The following is a 16,881-nucleotide window of genomic DNA, read 5'->3' as shown; positions in this document are numbered from 1 at the left end:
AGCAAACATTTTCCAGCAGAAGAAAACAGCTGGAAAAAGCAGTCACTGCTGCCACCCCCTGCCAGCCGGATCCTGCCAGGAAAGGCAGCACAGGAACGGCCTCACAAGTGCTGAAGCTGAGGAGAAACTGCCTCCCACTCCCCTTTTAACTTGTCAAAGATACGATTAAATCTTCCCTTTGTTTTGCCTCCCCCAGGCTGGTCATGCCCTGCCACCCTGACCTCTTGGACCTGACCCATGCTGCTGCTTGGGCATCTCTGCTAAGCACCCCACAGTCCACTCATGCCTCACTGCTACTGGGAGCCCAGGCTGGAGCCGGAGGTGAGGGGAAGGCTCCCTGCCCAGTGCTCCATCGTGTCAGGCCACCACCACTGCCCAGGTAATCAGTCAAAAAGAAATTAAAATTCCCTTTGCAAAATCTTTGCCTTGCTGGGCTGTGCTCAGTGTGCCCAGTGGTGCTTCATGTGGAGTCCAAGAGTGATGAGACCTTCCTGTGTCCCCAGTCCCACCCCTGGAGCAGCTGTGGTCTGCGCTGTGTTCTGCTGGGGGTCCTGGCTCTCCTTTGAGTGCTCCTTTCCAAGCATGGCAATGAACACTACATCATCCATCAACACCTTGGATGCAAAGCACCCTCATTAGCATCAACACTGTCTCCGGGGGTTGTGCCGCTGCTCGGGAAGTACTGCTGCACGCCTGGCTCCGGGCTGCCCAGGACAGGGCAGCTAATTTCTCCGCCGCTTTCCCACATGCCCCAGAAGAGGGACTTTCAGCCCAGCCGCCCACCCGTGCTCCAGTTCACCGGGGGCGAGCAGCCCCACCGGACACTCCGGGGCAGCCCGAAGCCTCCCGGGGACTGCAGCATCCCTGATGCCGGAGCATCCCGGCGGAGCATTGCTCCGCGGCGGGAGGCATCCCGAACCGGCAGCCGCCGGAAAGCCCGCGGGAGGGCGCGCCGAGCACCGAGCACCCGATACCGGGGAGGGGCGTGGCCGGGAGGGGCCGGGAGGGGGGCGGGGCTTCTCCGCCCCCACCCCTGGCGGAGCGGCGCGGCAGGGCGGCAGCGGCGCTGCCATGGCGGAGGCGGTGGTTCCATGCCGGGTTCAGTACCTGGAGGACGCGGATCCTTTCGGCTGCGGCAGTTTCCCGGAGCCGCGGCGAGCTCCGGTTTACGCCGTGGAGGAGGCGCTGGCCCTGGGCGTGCAGCTGCCCGCGCTGCACCGCCTGCTCGGGGCCCCGCTGCCGGTGAGGGGGAGCCGGGAGAAGGCAGGGAGGCCACCGGGCAGGGCGGGGGTTGTCGGCTGGAAGGAGCGGAGGGGCGAGGGATGGTGCGGTGTGTCCCCGCCGGAGCGCGGGCAGCGCTCCCGGAGTGAGTTACGGCAGAATCCGTGAGCCCCGGCGGGAAATGCCAGTCCTCGGGCGGCCCCGGATGAGTCGGCGGGGAGGAAGAGGATGTGCTTGCCCAGAGCAGGGGGAACCCGGGCAGGGGGGAAGCAGAACAAGGGCAGGAGTCCATTCCCGTGTTGCCGGGGCTGAGCGGGGCAGCGTGCTTTCACGCCAGCATCCCTCTTCCCCACCGGCTATCGGGAGCGGAGTTGAGCCTCCGTGGAAGCACACCAGCTCCTTGACACCGGGGACCAGGCCAGCGTCCCCGCTTGCTGCAGCACATGTGCCTTGGGGAGGTGACGGGGGAGCTGTAGGGCCACCAGCTCCCTCGTCCCTCCAGTTCAGCTGCAGCTTTGCTGCTGGAGAACGGTGCGGAAATTCGTGCTGAGCAATTTCCTCCGGCCGGCAGAAAGGCGGGAGGCTGAGCTGCAGTGAGGTGCCGTGTCTTGCTTGTGTGCCGTCGGGGCTGATCCAGGCTGGGAAACAGGATCTGGGGAGTGGAGGACACGGGGGACCTTCCGTCCTGGGTATCTTCTGTTGGCATGATGCCTTCAGAGCATCCTTTACAGGATGGGGACAGGCTTGTTTTCCTCCTCATAAACATGGGACCCGGTAGACCTTTGGTAATGGCTGAGCATCTCTGTCGTGCAGGCAAGGGAAGCAGGAACCCAGGCAGGCAGGGGGAGTGTGCCCTGCCCGGGAGAGATGGGGACAGCAGGAGGGGCAAATCGGCTTGGTGTGCCTGGCACTGAGCTTGCTGACCTGCCAAGGGAGAGGGAATCACTGTGAGACCTTTGCTTGCACTAAAAACCCCTCCCTATTATCCCCCTTTTCATTTTTTCTTGGAGCAAAGCAACCACGTCTCATGTTGTCGCCGTCATGGGATTTTTAGGTGGTGACTAAACGGAGTTTGTTTGGGAACAAGCAGCTCTGAGACATGACGAATGGAGCAAACTCAAATTTCAGGCATGAGCTCTCCTCCCTGGGCAGGAGCTGGCTGTGTAACGGGATCGCCGGCCTGGGATGCTGCTGTGGTAGCACGGGGAGCTGGACACGACGTTCCCAAGGGCAGGAGCATTGCAGGGAGATCCCATGCCCAGCAGAGGTCTATTAATCCCCGGGGGTTCAGTCTCTGTTACCTGCCAAAGCCAAGCTCCAGATGTTTTTTTCTGTGTTTTCTGTGCATCAACCCATGGCAAAATCACAGGTGAGCGGCTAGGACCCTGCTTTGGGGTTTTAAGCCAGATTCTTGGCTATATAAGTTAAAAAACATGCTGCCTTCATTACGCAAAGCTCTGTCCCAATGTGACAAGCTGGGGTGCTCGCTTGTGTTTGCACAAGCCAAAGTCTCCATCAGGAGCCTCCTGACACAGGATTTACACCCTGCAAAGTGAGGTCAGTCTCCTGAGCCACCCAATTCAGTCCAAATTTGGAGCTGGCAGCCAAGAGCCATGCAGACATCGTTACCCTGGCACGACTGCCTGAAACCTCCCTTGGTGCCCTTTGCGCCAGGTAACTCCATTACTCGCCACCCTAAAATTAGTAAATGAACAGTCGGATTTTTCCCAAGGAACCAGCTGTAAAAAATTCAGCTGGGGATGCCCGGTGCCAAGCTTGTCCTGAGGTGACGTGCACTGGGCAGTGTGCCTGGAGCTGCAAGGCACCGGGAGGAGGACGCAACAGCCAGGAAGGAGCTGAGCTGGGGGTCCCTGCATCATCGGTGGAGGACTGAATCACAGGCACCCAGGGGATGAGCTGCTGTGGGGGACCAGCCGGCTCCTGTCCTTCCTGGGCACAGCAAAGCTGCTCCCTGAGCTGGGAGCAACCTGGAGATGATGAGCAGGAGGTTTCTTGTGCCGGCATTGCTGCCTTGAACAGCCTGTCCTGCCCCAGGACATGCTCAGTGCTTCCTCTCCCTGAGTGCGACCCGCCACTGATGACTTTTTCATGCTCTCCGGAAAGCTTGTTTGTGCTTGAAAATACTTTCCCGCTTTGTTTGCTGCCACCGCATTGTTCGGCTCCAGGCCGATACTATCTTCTCCAGCTTTCCAGCATTTTTCTGATACCCTTGGGTGATGCTTGTGCTGGGTGTGGGGGTTTTCTGAGCCTCCACAGGCAGGTTTTGGCAGGACAGATTTTTTTGGCTGTCCCTTCAGTCCCCAAAGGCCACTGTTCTCCCTTGCTCCCGGCACTATCTTGCCTCTGAATCTAGGGATTTTTCCAAACAATTGCAAAACCCAACGGGCTGGAGCTCTGCTTTCTCTTTCCTCTCCCGGAAACCTGGGGAAGAGCAAACAGCTCGCCGGCCTCAGGGTCATCAGCTCGCTCTTCCACTCACTGTGAGCTCTCAGGCTTGCTAGAGGAGAGCTGCTGGGGTGACCTCAGTGCACATGTGAAGTACGCAAGCCCCATCGCACAAGCCCTGTCACACCAGCCCTGCTGGTTCTCTCCTATCCAGCTCAAGGGGGACTTCATGGACACTCTTTTCTCCACTTAACCTCTGGCAAGCACGAAAGTGGTGAGACAGGGTCATCGGCAGCGCTGCCTTCCCCCCAACTTAACTGCTTTGAAGCTCTGCTGTCTGACTCTTACCCGATGCTTAGAGCTGAGTACTGATGCTCAGCAACTTCGTCGCTCGCCGGCACCCGGCACGGTCCTCGTGTGGCTTCTGGGACAGGAGCTGTGGCCTGACACTTGTGCCATAGCCTTACCAGTACACCTGCTGCTTGCCAGGGCTCTGATCCTCCTGCTGTTGATGAGAAATGAGGGATCAGATAATGAGCAACAAGTCTGGATGGAGGAGCTTCAAGAGGGAATGTGTGCGAGCAAGTGTGCAGTGCTGGGCCAACTCTGAGTGACCTCCAGAGATCCCTCCTGACCTGGGTATTTTTTTCCCCTCCATGATAAGGCAATGGCAGCACTCCCATCCACTTGCTGCCATCCATCAGGCAGAAGCGGAGAGGGGACTGCAACTGAGTGCCCTGGCAATAAACACCCTTCGTAGCCCTGAAATCGAATCGTGGTGAATGTACCTGGTTGCTGGCTGGGGTTGCTTCTGTGGCATAGCTCTACAAACCATCACTCTCCATGTGTTTTGTGAGGGTGAGCAGAAGCTTCTGATGCTGGGTGTTTCTGACCCACCGGGGCCTTGTGTTTAACTGCTGCCTCAAGCTCTGCCTCAGCTGGAGCAAATAATATATTTTTTTTTTCTGTAATTTCCCCATAGCCTTCCTAGAAGAGCCACAGCAACATTGATAAATTGTTGTTACCACAAAAATAAAGTGCTAGAGACTGGGGGAAAGTGTTTCCTCTGCTGGCAGATAAAGAGGAGATTCACTGCTCGGCCTTGGAGCATCCTCCCACATGGGGATGCCATGATAGGGACAAGCAGGAAGATGTGATGCTGTGGTGGGTGGCATGAGTTCAGCTGTGGGTGGAGGATGCCTCTGTCTCAGAGGTGGAGATGTCTCCACCACACACCCATGGTTTGGGGGGGACAGTCCAGCTGTGGGGGGAGTCGACTTTCCCTGGGAACTCGCTTGCCTGGCATGTGTGCCCTTGCTAAGCTTTGAAGCAGCCACAGCTGCTGGGTGTTGGTAGGATCAGGGAGATCCGTGTGTTTCCACCTTCCTCATGCCTCAAGTTTGAAGCGACAGGATGGATGGAGGACATCAGTGCTGCTGTGGCATGGCTGGGGCTCCCTGGAGCCGTGGGCTGGATGTGTGAGCGTGGGACACTCTCTTCTTCCCCAGCTCCGCTCTGCCTGCGTGTCCTCATGACTCTCAAAGCCCAGCTCATTTTAAAACACTTTTACAGGCAGGAGATGGATGGATCACAGCCACCCTGCACCAGGAGCTGTCAGAACCCCATGGCTCCAATGTGCCGTCCCCACCAGCACAACCCTGAGGTCCCGGCTCAGATCCTGGATGGTTCAAAACCTCATCCAAGGGTGCAGGACTAACCCTGGCCCTGGGGCAGTCAGTGCTCCCTGGTGCGGAAGTGCTGCCCTGGGATTTTTGGCAGGGGACAGCCCATTTCCATCCCTGAGGGTTGATGCTCGCCAGGGGGGTCGCAGCCAAACCCGGACCCAGCTCTCAGAGCATCATCCCTTGTGGGGAGCACTGCCAAGCTCGCATGGGAAACATGCAGGGTCGTGTCCCAGGGGCTTGGCCTCCCCCGCCAGCTGGGCCATGTCACTGGCCCTGGTAGGAGCTGGGGACATTAACTCCAGCTTGTCAGGACTCTGGCAGCCCAGAGATGGCAAAGCTTTGTCCTGGAGCTGTGAGGTTCTCTTCACTGTGTTTGAATGCCCAGGAGGATGCAGGGATGGCTATGGGGATTCCCAGGAGGATGCAGGGATGGCTATGGGGATGCCCAGGAGGATGCAGGGATGCCCAGGAGAGCCCTTTCCTGGTGCAGGAGTGTAAGCTTTCCCCAGCAAGCAAACCCTACGTGTGGGATTAGCAATACCTGCCGTGGAGGCAGAGTTGGCAGCCAGGAGCATTTGCTCGGTGCCAGCAGCCTGTGTTTGGTACACGTTGCCATGACGGGCTGGCATGACCAGCAACCACGGGAGGTGGAGCAAGACACTAACAACATAACTAATGTATCCATCCCAACGGCAGTGTCCCGCCAAATTATCCCGAGGCTTAGTCAAGGTTATTAATTAATGCATGTGGCATTTTTCCTTGCCCTCTCTTTTGTCATCAAACTTATGGTGAAGTCATACGTCTGAGCTCTTGCATGATCTTGTGACTTGAGGAGATGGGGCTTTCATGGAAAACAACCTCAGAGAGATACAGGAGCCGTACCCAGCATTGCTGTGCGTCGCCAGCCTGCCCGAGAGTAGTCAGGGCAGGGTTTTATTATAAAACCCAATAGTGAGGTTTTATCCCTGGTCCTTGGCTCCTTAAGCAGTTACACAGCACTGCTGTGCAGTTTTGGAAAGGAGCGTCAGGCCCTCAGAGGTGGGACAAACTAGGAGAAGCAGGGGGCTTAGCCAGAGGCTGCCATCCCCGTGGGTTTTGCCCAGGTGCCGTGGCAGTTCACGCAGATCCAGTCCCCCAGGCGGAGGTGATTCATCTGCCCAGACAGTGACACGAGCCCTGGAGGAGATGGATCCTACCCAGGTCACACCCTGGCTGACTCAGGGGAGCCCCAGGGAACGGGTCAGCCTCTTGCTGGGGCTCCTACCCAAGCAGTTTATGAGGTGCCTGGTGGCAGTGCCGCCACCCTTGCTCTGCCTTTTCCTAGCCTGGGGCTCCACATTTCTCCCTTAATCTGCCATCAGGCTGAGGTGCTGGGGAATCTCTCTGCAGGGCCAGTGCTCAAGGACAGGGTGGGACCTGCCACCCTGATTCAAATGCCTGGTGGGTTCAGTGAGGGCAGGAGGGTGGCTCCGGGGATGCTGATGGGCACAGGGGCTCAGCCGGTTTGTCTCCATCCCCAGCTGGAGGACTGCACACTGCAGGTCTCACCCTCCGGACACTACCTGGACCTTGACTTGTCCCTATTGGAACAGAAGGATGATCTGGAGGGTTTCTATGAGGAGGTCAGGTGAGACACGTGGGGTACCCAAGCCCTATGGGGATGGGACACGGGGACCCCACATGCATGTGAGCACCAGGGGCCATGGGTGAGGGGCCGTGGTGGTCCCAGTGTAGGTTCTCACATGATATTTCGCCCTACCTTAGGAAGGGGAGACGGCCCACTCTGATCCTGCGCACGCAGCTCTCCGTCCGAGTCCACGCCATCATTGGTGAGTCAGGGCTGCTTCTTCCTCCGGGCTGGCCTGGGGCTGGCAGGTCACTCCCCCCCAAACACAGAGTGGGTTTGGCCTCCACGTTTGGCTTTTTGGGATGGAGACAGGGAACAATGCAGCTCAGGGCTGCTGCCACCCTGTAACCCCTCCTAGAGGTGCAGGGGACATGGTCCCCATCATGCTGATGGGGAACTGCTGGGTTAATCCCCTCCATCCACAGAGACTGGAACTCTTGCCTCTTTGGCTGAGAGCCCACCGCCCACTGCAGATATTCTGGGTCATTCAGTCAAGTTCTATATATAGTTTTGGAGGATATAAACAAATACCTCTCACACAGCAGAAAACGCTGCTGCGGCTTCGGGCAGGTCCTGCAAAATATTCGGGAGTCTCAAGCCTTTTTTCTCCTTAGCGGGGGGAAAGCAAGTGCCGAGCAGAGCAAAACGTGAGCCGGGCATCAGCTTCCCGAGCAGTGCGGGAAGGGGCACAGCGTGGAGCCCTCTCCCTGCAGGAAGCCCGGGGTCGGGGTCGTGCTCTTTGCCGGCAGTTCCCAGGCTCCAGCTGAGCCCCGGGCTGCTCTGCTTTCCCTCTCTGACAAGCCGATAAGTGAGTGGAGGAGGCTGCTGAGACCTCGTGTTTTGCAGAGCCCTCATCGGCATGTCTGAAGGCCTCCTTGGACAGCTTGGTTTTGGCTTGTTACAGCTCTGAAACTGACCCAAATAACTCGGGATGCTTGGATAACTCAATTTTGGGATGTGGGAAGCACTGGCTCCTGATGTATTTGGTCTCTGCTAGTTTAAGCAGAGCTTTTCGACTCTGCTATGTGCTGGCTTCTACCACAGGCACCATCCCCATGAGCACGTAATCTCCATCCAGCCTCCAGCCTGGTGACCATCCTTTTGTTCCCAAGCAGCTGGTGTCATGCTGCCATCCTTCCCGTCCCCATCCTGTGGTTCTTCCCAAGCTGTGGTGCTGCTGGGGGCTCTGGGACCGTGCCAAGGCTGTGCCTGGGGAGCAACGGCTATAAGTAGCTCTGCCTCCTGCCCGTGTTCCTGTTTCGGTTCTGCACAGGAAACCAGAGGGGATATTTATGTCATTGCTGGGCAGAAAAAAAAAAATAAAGGAAATAGGGAGGTGGCAGGGCTGAAATGAGTAGTTGTGGAGCTGCAGCTGCTTCCACCCTGTGTGTCTGACAGCCATGCGGTGCCGGCTTGCTGGGGTGACGGCACAGCGGTTGAGCCAGGACAAGGGGCTTTCCCGGGCAGCAGGGAGCATTTTGGAGCCCTGGTTCAGCAGCGAGCCCCTGCAGGTCAGACCATCCCACCACATCTCTCTTTTCCTTCCAGAGAAGCTGTACAACTCGCAGGGGCCAGAGCTGCGACGCTCACTCTTTTCCCTCAAGCAGCTCTTTCAGGTACGGTGATGCTGGCACAGTGGGGGTTCAGGGTTGCCCCCTCTTGCCTTCCCACACTGCGGTAATGCCTGGCCTTCACCCCACAGGAGGACAAGGACCTGGTGCCAGAGTTTGTGAACCTGGATGGGTTGACGTGTCTGATCAAAGTGGGGGCAGAGGCTGACCAGAACTACCAGAATTACATCCTCCGTGGTTGGTATTTGGGTACAGGGCACTTCTCATCCTTGGGGGGGAAGGCTGGCATGCAGGGGTCGGGGGAGAGTGAGTTTGGCTGGGATGCCTTGCAGGAAGCTGCCAGACCTTGCCCTTGGTGTGCTGATGCTGGGGAAGCCCTGTCACAGCCCTGCCTGCCCCGCCGTGACCTGCCTGCTCTCTGCCTTGCAGCCCTGAGCCAGATCATGCTTTTTGTGGACGGAATGCAGGGTGTCATCAACCACAATGAGACTGTCCAGTGGCTGTACACGCTGTCGGGAAGCCCGGTAAGCACCTGCTGCCCTTGGGGGCCTGCCTGTGCCCCCTGCTGCACCCCCGCCTGTTGCTGTCCCCTGGGCACAGTGCCTGAGTAAGAGGGTCCCGCTCCAGGTCCCTTCCTGGTGCACCCCAGCCATCAGCATCACAGCTGCGGGCTGGTCCCTGGCCCCACAGCAAAGCCCCCAGCCCTGGGGCATGGGCACAACCACCCCACAGTGCCCTGGCAGCCCCCTGCCACTGTCCCAGCTGTCGTCCCTTGTCCCAGTTTCGCCTGGTGGTGAAGATGGCACTGAAGCTGCTGCTGGTGTTCGTGGAGTACACAGAGCCCAACGCCCTGCTCCTCATCCGCGCTGTCAACGCTGTGGACCAGACAAGAGGTGGGTGCAGCCCCAACCACCCATGAGGTCCCCACTGGTCATAAAATCATTTTGTTTGGAAGAGACCCTCAAGATCATAGAGTCCAACCATTAACCCAACACTGTCACTAAGCCATGACCCTAAGAACCTAATCTCCGCATCTTTTAAACCCCTCCCACGGATGGTGACTCCACCACTTCCCTGGGCAACCTGTTCCAATGCCTGACAACCCTTTCCATGAATAAATTTTTCCTAATATCTAATCTAAACCTCCCCTGGCACAATTTGAGGCTATTTCCTACTGCATGTCACCTGCACATGCCACTTTTCCCAGGAACTTGCCCATGGTCCAACCTGATGGCCATCCTGGAGCAGCGCCATGGGGCTGACACGGAGCTGCTGGTGTTCACCATGACACTGATCAACAAGGTCCGGAGAAGTAGCTGGGCATCCCTGTGATGCCACGCTGGTGGGGCTTGGTGTGGGTCACACCAGTCCCAGCAGCATCCCTCTGGTCCTGCTCAGACGCTGGCAGCCCTCCCGGACCAGGACACCTTCTACGACGTGACGGACTGCCTGGAGCAGCAGGGCATGGAGCGGGTGGTGCAGCAGTACCTGGGCAGCAAGGGCACCGACCTCGACTTGAAGCAGCAGTTCACACTCTATGAAGTGAGTGGGGCTCCTGTGGGATCCAGCCACACGCCACATCCTGTGGCAGCAGGGAGGGTGGGTGTGTGGGGTAGCAGGGGGGCCGTGCCCAGTGCCATGCCCCCACGGCCTCTCCGCAGAGTGCTCTCAAGCTGGAGGATGATGTGGAAGAGCCACCCTCAGGGGGACGCAAGGAGCGGAGGAGGACGGACGAGGGCCGGCGTGGGTGGCGATCACAGGGTGGGTGCCCGGAGCCCAGCCCCGATGCCCAGCCACTCCAGGGGTCCCCTGGCACCCCGAAGGAGCCCCCCACTGAGGACACCCCAGCAGTCCCCGCACCGAGCAGCCCGGCAGAGTAAGTGTGGCTGGAGGTGGCCCATAGTGGGGATGCTTCCAGGATGGTGAAGATGCTGGGATGTGGTGGGAGCCACGCTTGGGTCCATCCCTGGTGCCAGGATGGAGGACAGCTCTGCAGGACCTGCTCTCAGTCCCTGTGACCTCCTCTTCCAGGCCCTGTCCTGGCAGCATCTACAACAGTGCGTCCACGGTGCGGCTGTCCCTGGCCTCTCCCCAGGCTGAGAAGGAGCAGCCCCCGGGCCTGGGCGAGCGCAGTGTCTACAAGTAAGCAGCCAGGAGGGGCTGGGTGTATGGGGGGTCCCCCAGGGCTGTTGGGGCGCTCCCAGGAGCGTGGAGTGTGCCTGTCCCCCGGGAAAATGGTCTGGACTGGCACTGGGACTGAAGAGAATCGTGACTGGGGAGTGGACATCCAACAGGGTCCATCTAGGGGCTGCAGGGCATCCTCAGGGACACACAGCTCTGCTCCAGCTCCTTCTTGCTCCTCTTTTCTGCCCACGCTTGCCCTCTCCTCTGCCCACTCTTTCTATCTTTCCTTTTGCAGGCTGCGCCAAACGGCTCCTGTCTGGTAAGTGCCTGGGCTCTGCAAGCGTGTGCTCCCTCCTGGCATGATGCTCCGTCGGGAGCGGGCACTGCCCTGCACCCACCTTGCTGCCCCCTGCACCCATCTCGCTGCCCCATCCCTCAGCTCTCCCCTCTCAACCCTGCCTGTGGGACCCCAGCCTGCTCCCCTCATTTCCAGCATCCCCCACAGGGTGATGGCGCCCTCTGATCTCTCACTTCTTGGGCGGAGTGTCCCTGCTGGGGGTGGCAATGCCCCACCTGGGGCTGGGAGGGGGCTGGCATCACCATCCTGGTGGCAAACTGAGTGGCTCTGGTTCGGGGGGACAGTGCCCTGTCTCACCAGCACCCAATGCCATGTAGTGCCCAGGCAGGAGGGGACTTGCTTGGGGTCTCCCAGCTCCCCATAAACCCCAGGGTGACAGCAGGGCAAGGGTCCTGTGCTGGCCAGGTGGGTGCGTGCAGGGGTGCATGAGCTGCAGTGGGGGGCTGCTGCCAGTGGGGTCTAACCCCTGTTTTCCCTCAGGCGGGAGGATGTCCCCTCCTTGCATGGGGACAAGCCTATTTTGAGGAAGTTTGAGTAAGTAGAGGCATGCGTGTGTCTCCAGGCATGCGCTTCCTCAGGCCAGCAGGGCATGAGGCGCAGGAGGGTCCCCACGAGTCTCTGCCTGGAGGCCCTCCTGGGTTTTGCAGCTTTTGGATGAGGGTTGTGGTGAGCACCAGGTCCATGGGTCTGATAGGTGATGGCGACACATCGATGGGATAAGCCTTCAGGGGCTGTGGCATCCCTGTCCCTGAGCTGTGGTGGTGTCACCTGTCTCTCTGCCGGGCTTGGAGAAGGTTGAATCCTCCAGGTCCCTGCTGTGGTGTGACTAGTGCAGGGTGTTTCAGGGGGCTGGCTGTGCAGTGTGACATGGCGTGGTTTGCTGGTTGTCCCCATCATCCCTGTCCCTGGCTTGCTCCCAGCCAACATCTGCCCCTGTCTCACAGAGCTCGCTTCTTGGAGAACCTGGCTGCAGCCCAGAAGGAGAAGATCTCTTCCATGGCCAAGGGACGGCTTGACGTCCTCAGCGATGCTGCGCTGGAGCATCCTGCTTCTTTCTTGTGGGACAGGGACAGCGGCACCCCTGAGCCAGGCACAGAGACACCCAGCATAAGTAGGTGCTGCTAGGATGTGTGTTCCTGGCTCCGGGCTCATGGGGGTCTCTGGGGTGGGTGTCAGTGGCACCTCTGCCCCCAGCCCACACCTGTGAAAACCAGAGCCATGGGGGAGCAGGGTAGTACCTCCCCGTCCTGCTCTGAACACTGCCATCCGAGCACACCCCCTGGGGAGCGGGACCCTTACCCTAGCAGTACCTGCCTCTCCAAACGGGCTGTCCCAGCATCTCCCCATGTCCCCGCAGGGTCTCGCCTGGCTCAGCCGGACACCACCGACTCCTGCAGCACCATCTCCTCTGACACCAAGTTCATGCTGGACATGCTCTACGCCAAGGGCTCCTCAGAGCCGGGGAGGGAGAAGGTCTTCCCCAAGGGACCATCGTCCCCCCTGGTCCAGGGTGAGGTGGACACAGACATGGAAGGAGGTAGCAACCGAGAGCAAGAGGGCGCCCGGCTCTGTGGCAGGGCTCCAGACGGGCCAGTGGCCAGTGCCCATGCCAAGCTGGCACGTGCCATGTCCAGTGTAGATGCGGAGACTCACACGCAGAAGCTGGAGAACACTGGGATGATGCCCATCAAGAAGGATGCAGAGCTGACATGGGAGCGCCTGGAGGCCAGCCCTGGGCAGCTGAAGATCAAGGACCTGGACTTCACTGATTTGGGGGAAGAAGAAGACTTTGACATCCTGGACACGGGCCCCATGGCCAATGGCTCCTTCCTCTCTCCCAGCATTGAAGCAACAAGTGCTGGAAGCCTCATGGCTCCCCCTCCACCTCCTGCCATCCCTGGTTGCCCACCACCTCCACCTCCACCTCCCATGATCCCTGGTTGCCCACCACCTCCACCGCCACCTCCTGCGTTCCCTGGCTGCCCACCGCCTCCACCTCCACCTCCTTCAGTCCCTGGCTGCCCACCCCCTCCAGGGCTGCCAGGCCTCACAGCAACAGATGGCCCCTCCCAGGCCAAGAAAAAAAGGACAGTGAAGCTCTTCTGGAAGGAGCTGAAGCAGCTGGATGGCACTGTGGGGCCAGGAAGGTTCGGCCAGGCAACATTATGGGCATCCCTGCAGAGCGTTGAGGTCAATGCTGCCAAACTGGAGCATCTCTTTGAGTCAAGGTCAAAAGAAGCACCAACTTCAAAGGTACCAGCAGGCTGGCACCCATCAGCCAAGGGGGTTTGAGGGTTTGAGTCTCTTAGTTGCTGGAGGGACCCTAGGTGGGGACCGTCACCCTTACCCTACGCTGAGGAGCCCAGAGGCTCTGTGGGGATAGTGATGGGCAGTACGCGGGTCTGGCTCATCACCAGGTCCCTGATCTGCTCCCCATGTCCATGGTGTTTTCATGAAGGTGAGCCCTTTCTCTGTCTGTTCTCATCCATCCTGTCCTTCTTGCAGAAGGCCATCGATGGGAAGAAGGTGGTGGTGGTGCTGGACCCCAAGAGGAGCAACGCCATCAACATTGGTCTCACAGTGCTGCCACCTGTGCACATCATCAAGACGGCTGTGCTGAACTTCGATGAGTTTGCGGTCAATAAGGAAGGGATTGAGGTGAGCACCAGAGAAGCTCGGCCCCTCCAAGGTGCTCGTGTGGGTCATTTCCCCTGGCCAAGAGGCCACTGTGCCATGACATCTGTGCTGCCAGCCCTGGGGTGACATATCCCATGGTGACATGTCTGGAGCTTAACACATCCTGCTTTGCCTGCTCTAGAAAATCTTGACCATGGTCCCAACTGAGGAGGAGAAGCAGAAGATCCAAGAAGCCCAAATGGCCAACCCTGATGTGCCCTTGGGCTCTGCGGAGCAGTTCCTGCTTGCCCTGTCTTCCATCAGTGACCTCACGCCCAGGCTCCAGCTCTGGGCCTTCAAGCTGGACTATGAGAGCCTGGAGCAGGTACAGAGCCATGTACCACATCTGCCCTCCACCCCCTCACCACTGCCAGCCCCAGCAGTGCTGAGCACTGAGCCAAGCCTATTCCTGGTTGGAACCAGCCATGTCTAAGTTTGGGAGGTGCCATCATGGCTGGGGACAGGCTGCAGGTCTCCAAGGCAATCATGGGCTTGGGTTGACCAAAGTGTGGTTGTCCTCATGGGAAAGGGCAAATGCTGAAGCTCCCAAGGGAGAGGGTGGCCAAGGGGTCTCACCTGCATCTCTTTCCTCAACCAGGAGATTGCAGAGCCACTCTTTGATCTGAAGGTGGGCATGGAGCAGCTGGCCAGAAATCACACCTTCAAGTGCATCCTGGCCACGCTGCTGGCCATGGGCAACTTCTTGAATGGCTCCCAGGTGAGGAGCAGGGTGCAGAGGGATGTGGCCTGTCTTGAATGCCACAAGGACAGGACCCACCATGGTACATGGGTACCCAAGAGGGACCATGAGAAGCCTGGGATGGCACCTGAGGCTGGGTGGTGCTGGTGGGGGCCCAATGGATCTGGAGAATGGAGGTCTGCTGGAGGAGGGATGGAGAGGCCTTGCTGAGTCCATTGGGGTTTCAGAGCAGAGGCTTTGAGCTGGGCTACCTGGAGAAGGTCTCAGAAGTGAAGGACACAGTGCACCGGCAATCCCTGCTCTACCACCTCTGCCAGATGGTGGTAGAGAAATTCCCAGAAACCACCGACCTCTACTCAGAGATCGCCTCCATCACCCGCTCTGCCAAGGTGAGGCCAGCCAGATGACACCTGGCAAGGCAAGGGTATGGGTCCCACGTCTGCCCAGTTCCCCCAGCGTGACTGAGGACTGGTGTCTCACTCTTCCAGGTTGACTTTGACGAGCTGGCCAACAGCCTGATGCAGCTGGAGCGGAGGTGCAGGACCTCGTGGGACAACCTGAAGGTGATCGCTAAGCATGAGACTAAGCCGGTGCTGAAGAGCAAGCTGACAGACTTCCTCAAGGACAGCACCCAGCGCATTGTCGTCTTGAAGGTGGTGCACAGGCGTGTCCTCAACAGGTCAGTGGCTCAAGGTCCTGGGGATGGGAACCCTGCAGTCCCATTGGTGGGCTACCATAACCGATGTCACTGCAGGTTTCACTCCTTCCTGCTGTACCTGGGGTACCCGGCGAGCACAGTGCGGGACGTGAAGGTGACAACCATCTGCAAGCTGCTGCGGGAGTTCGCTCTGGAGTACCGCACCTGCCGGGAGCGCGTCCTGCAGCAGCAGAAGAAACGGGCTGCCCACCGCGAGCGCAACAAGACCCGTGGACGGCTCATCACCGAGGTACAGGGAGACCTGGCTGGCCACTGCCACCAGGTGATGTCCCCCAGGTCCCCAACACCCACCTCTCCTCCTGCTGCAGACTGAGAAGTTCTCTGGCATTGCTGAGGCTGCTCCGCCACCCGCCGTGGTGTCCAGCAGCCCTGAGGAGCAGATGGAAACGGGACACGAAAGCATGAAGAACCTACTGGCCTCCCCCACAGATGCCCCTGCCCGCCGCAGCCGGGCCAGCCGGGGTAGGAGTGGGGTGGCAGAGGCATGCGAGGCATGGCTGGCTGGTTGGGCATGGCCGGCTAGTTGGGCATGGCTGATGCCAGCATCCCTGTTGTCCCCATGCAGGGACAGGACACACCACCCCAACCCAGGGCTCTCCAGCCCAAGAGGATGTTCCCAGCTCCCCAGATGATGCTTCAGATGAAATCATGGACCGACTGGTGAAATCAGTGACTCACAATGCCAACCCCCGGCCCTGTGCCAACAAGGAGCGCAGGAGGTCCCGCGGCAATAGGAAGTCCTGTAAGTCCCATCCCTGTCTCTGTGCCCTGTCCTGTCTCTGTCCCTATGGTCTGCCCCTGTTCCTGTACTCTGCCCCATAGCAATGGGACCCACCCAGATGCTCTTTCCCATCTTTGTGTCCCCATCCCATCTCTGTTCCTGTGTTCCGTCCCCATGCCTTGTCCCAATTCTGTGTCCCCATGCCCTGCCTGACTTCTTCCCCACTGGCCACCTTTGTTGAGCCTACCAGGCCACAACTGGAGGTACCCTGAGACCAGACCATGTCCTTGCACTCCCCTCACCACTCCCCTCCCCAGGGCCACCGTGCCTGGGCAGGCACTGGGTACATGGAGACCACATGTGCTGCTGCCAGCACTGCCAGTGCCATGTTCTTCTCTTCCTGCAGTGAGACGGACGCTGAAGAGTGGGCTCAGCGATGACCTGGTGCAGGCGCTGGGCCTGGGGCGAGCACCTGGCATGGAGGTTTGAGGTGGCCCAAGAGGGCTCCTGCTGCTTCTCACTACCAGTAGCCCTCAAGGCAGGACGTGGTGGCAGCCCCTTGCTGCTCCAGGCCTGACACACTCTGCACACTTCGTTTCACCTTTTCCTGCTGGTCTCCAGCTCCCGGAGGTGCAGAAAGCGGATGGGAGTGATGCCCAGGAGCTGCTCCATGCTGGTCAGGATGGAGGACGCTCAGCGCTCGTGTGTGGGGGTGGAGGCTCGTGGTTCATCTTCTCAACAGTATTAGAGGGGTCAAGGGGCTGGACCCAGAGACCCGCTCTGAGACCTGGGTCTGGCCCGTGGCCACTGTGGCAATAAAGTGATCTGATGTGCTGCTGGCTGCCAGTGTCCCTTGTCCCTGTGCCCAGGTCACTCTGCTGCTGGGCTGGGATGCTGGAGGCTCTTGATGCCGTGGGCTGAAGCAGGCACTGCTGAGGGCCGTGGCAGGAGATAAGGAGTGATGGTCCCTCCAGCATCCCTGGGGAAGCTGTTGCTGTAGTCCCGAGCAGGACCTGGATGCTGCCAGCAAAGTCCCAGGGTGAGCCCTGCCAGGGGATCCTGGTGTCTCCATCC

The 16,881-nt window shown here is 59.3% G+C and overlaps 1 protein-coding gene across 2 annotated transcripts; it reads left to right on the top strand.

The window, feature by feature from the left end:
• The first annotated feature begins 1,017 nt into the window (after positions 1-1,017).
• On the top strand, positions 1,018-16,641 carry FHOD1 (formin homology 2 domain containing 1). Of its 2 annotated transcripts, XM_065029033.1 has the most exons (24): positions 1,018-1,242; positions 6,833-6,939; positions 7,077-7,141; positions 8,488-8,555; positions 8,642-8,747; positions 8,940-9,034; positions 9,292-9,403; positions 9,718-9,812; positions 9,909-10,052; positions 10,172-10,386; positions 10,542-10,652; positions 10,930-10,953; positions 11,473-11,526; positions 11,937-12,103; positions 12,350-13,245; positions 13,498-13,650; positions 13,811-13,993; positions 14,267-14,386; positions 14,596-14,757; positions 14,857-15,047; positions 15,123-15,315; positions 15,395-15,548; positions 15,652-15,828; positions 16,214-16,641. In XM_065029033.1, exons 1-24 carry the CDS (start codon positions 1,072-1,074, stop codon positions 16,294-16,296), a joined length of 3,846 nt encoding a protein of 1,281 aa, XP_064885105.1. In that variant the 5' UTR covers positions 1,018-1,071; the 3' UTR covers positions 16,297-16,641. The 2 variants fall into 2 exon arrangements, with proteins under 2 accessions (XP_064885105.1, XP_005504849.3); XM_005504792.4 differs by lacking the exons at positions 10,930-10,953; positions 11,473-11,526.
• Positions 16,642-16,881: the final 240 nt, after the last annotated feature.

Source organism: Columba livia, chromosome 13 (genome assembly GCF_036013475.1).
Source record: "Columba livia isolate bColLiv1 breed racing homer chromosome 13, bColLiv1.pat.W.v2, whole genome shotgun sequence".
NCBI lineage: Eukaryota > Metazoa > Chordata > Aves > Columbiformes > Columbidae > Columba > Columba livia.
The sequence above is the reverse complement of the archived record's forward strand: the minus strand, read 5'-3'. Positions and strand labels throughout refer to the sequence as shown.

Bases quoted from the DNA above. Each gene is read 5' to 3' on its own strand.
- FHOD1 (XM_065029033.1), top strand. From the start codon at position 1,072: ATGGCGGAGGCGGTGGTTCCATGCCGGGTTCAGTACCTGGAGGACGCG. The intron at 13,246-13,497 runs GTACCAGCAGGC...TCCTTCTTGCAG, and splicing joins AAGAAGCACCAACTTCAAAG to AAGGCCATCGATGGGAAGAA. The intron at 15,316-15,394 runs GTACAGGGAGAC...CTCCTGCTGCAG, and splicing joins GTGGACGGCTCATCACCGAG to ACTGAGAAGTTCTCTGGCAT.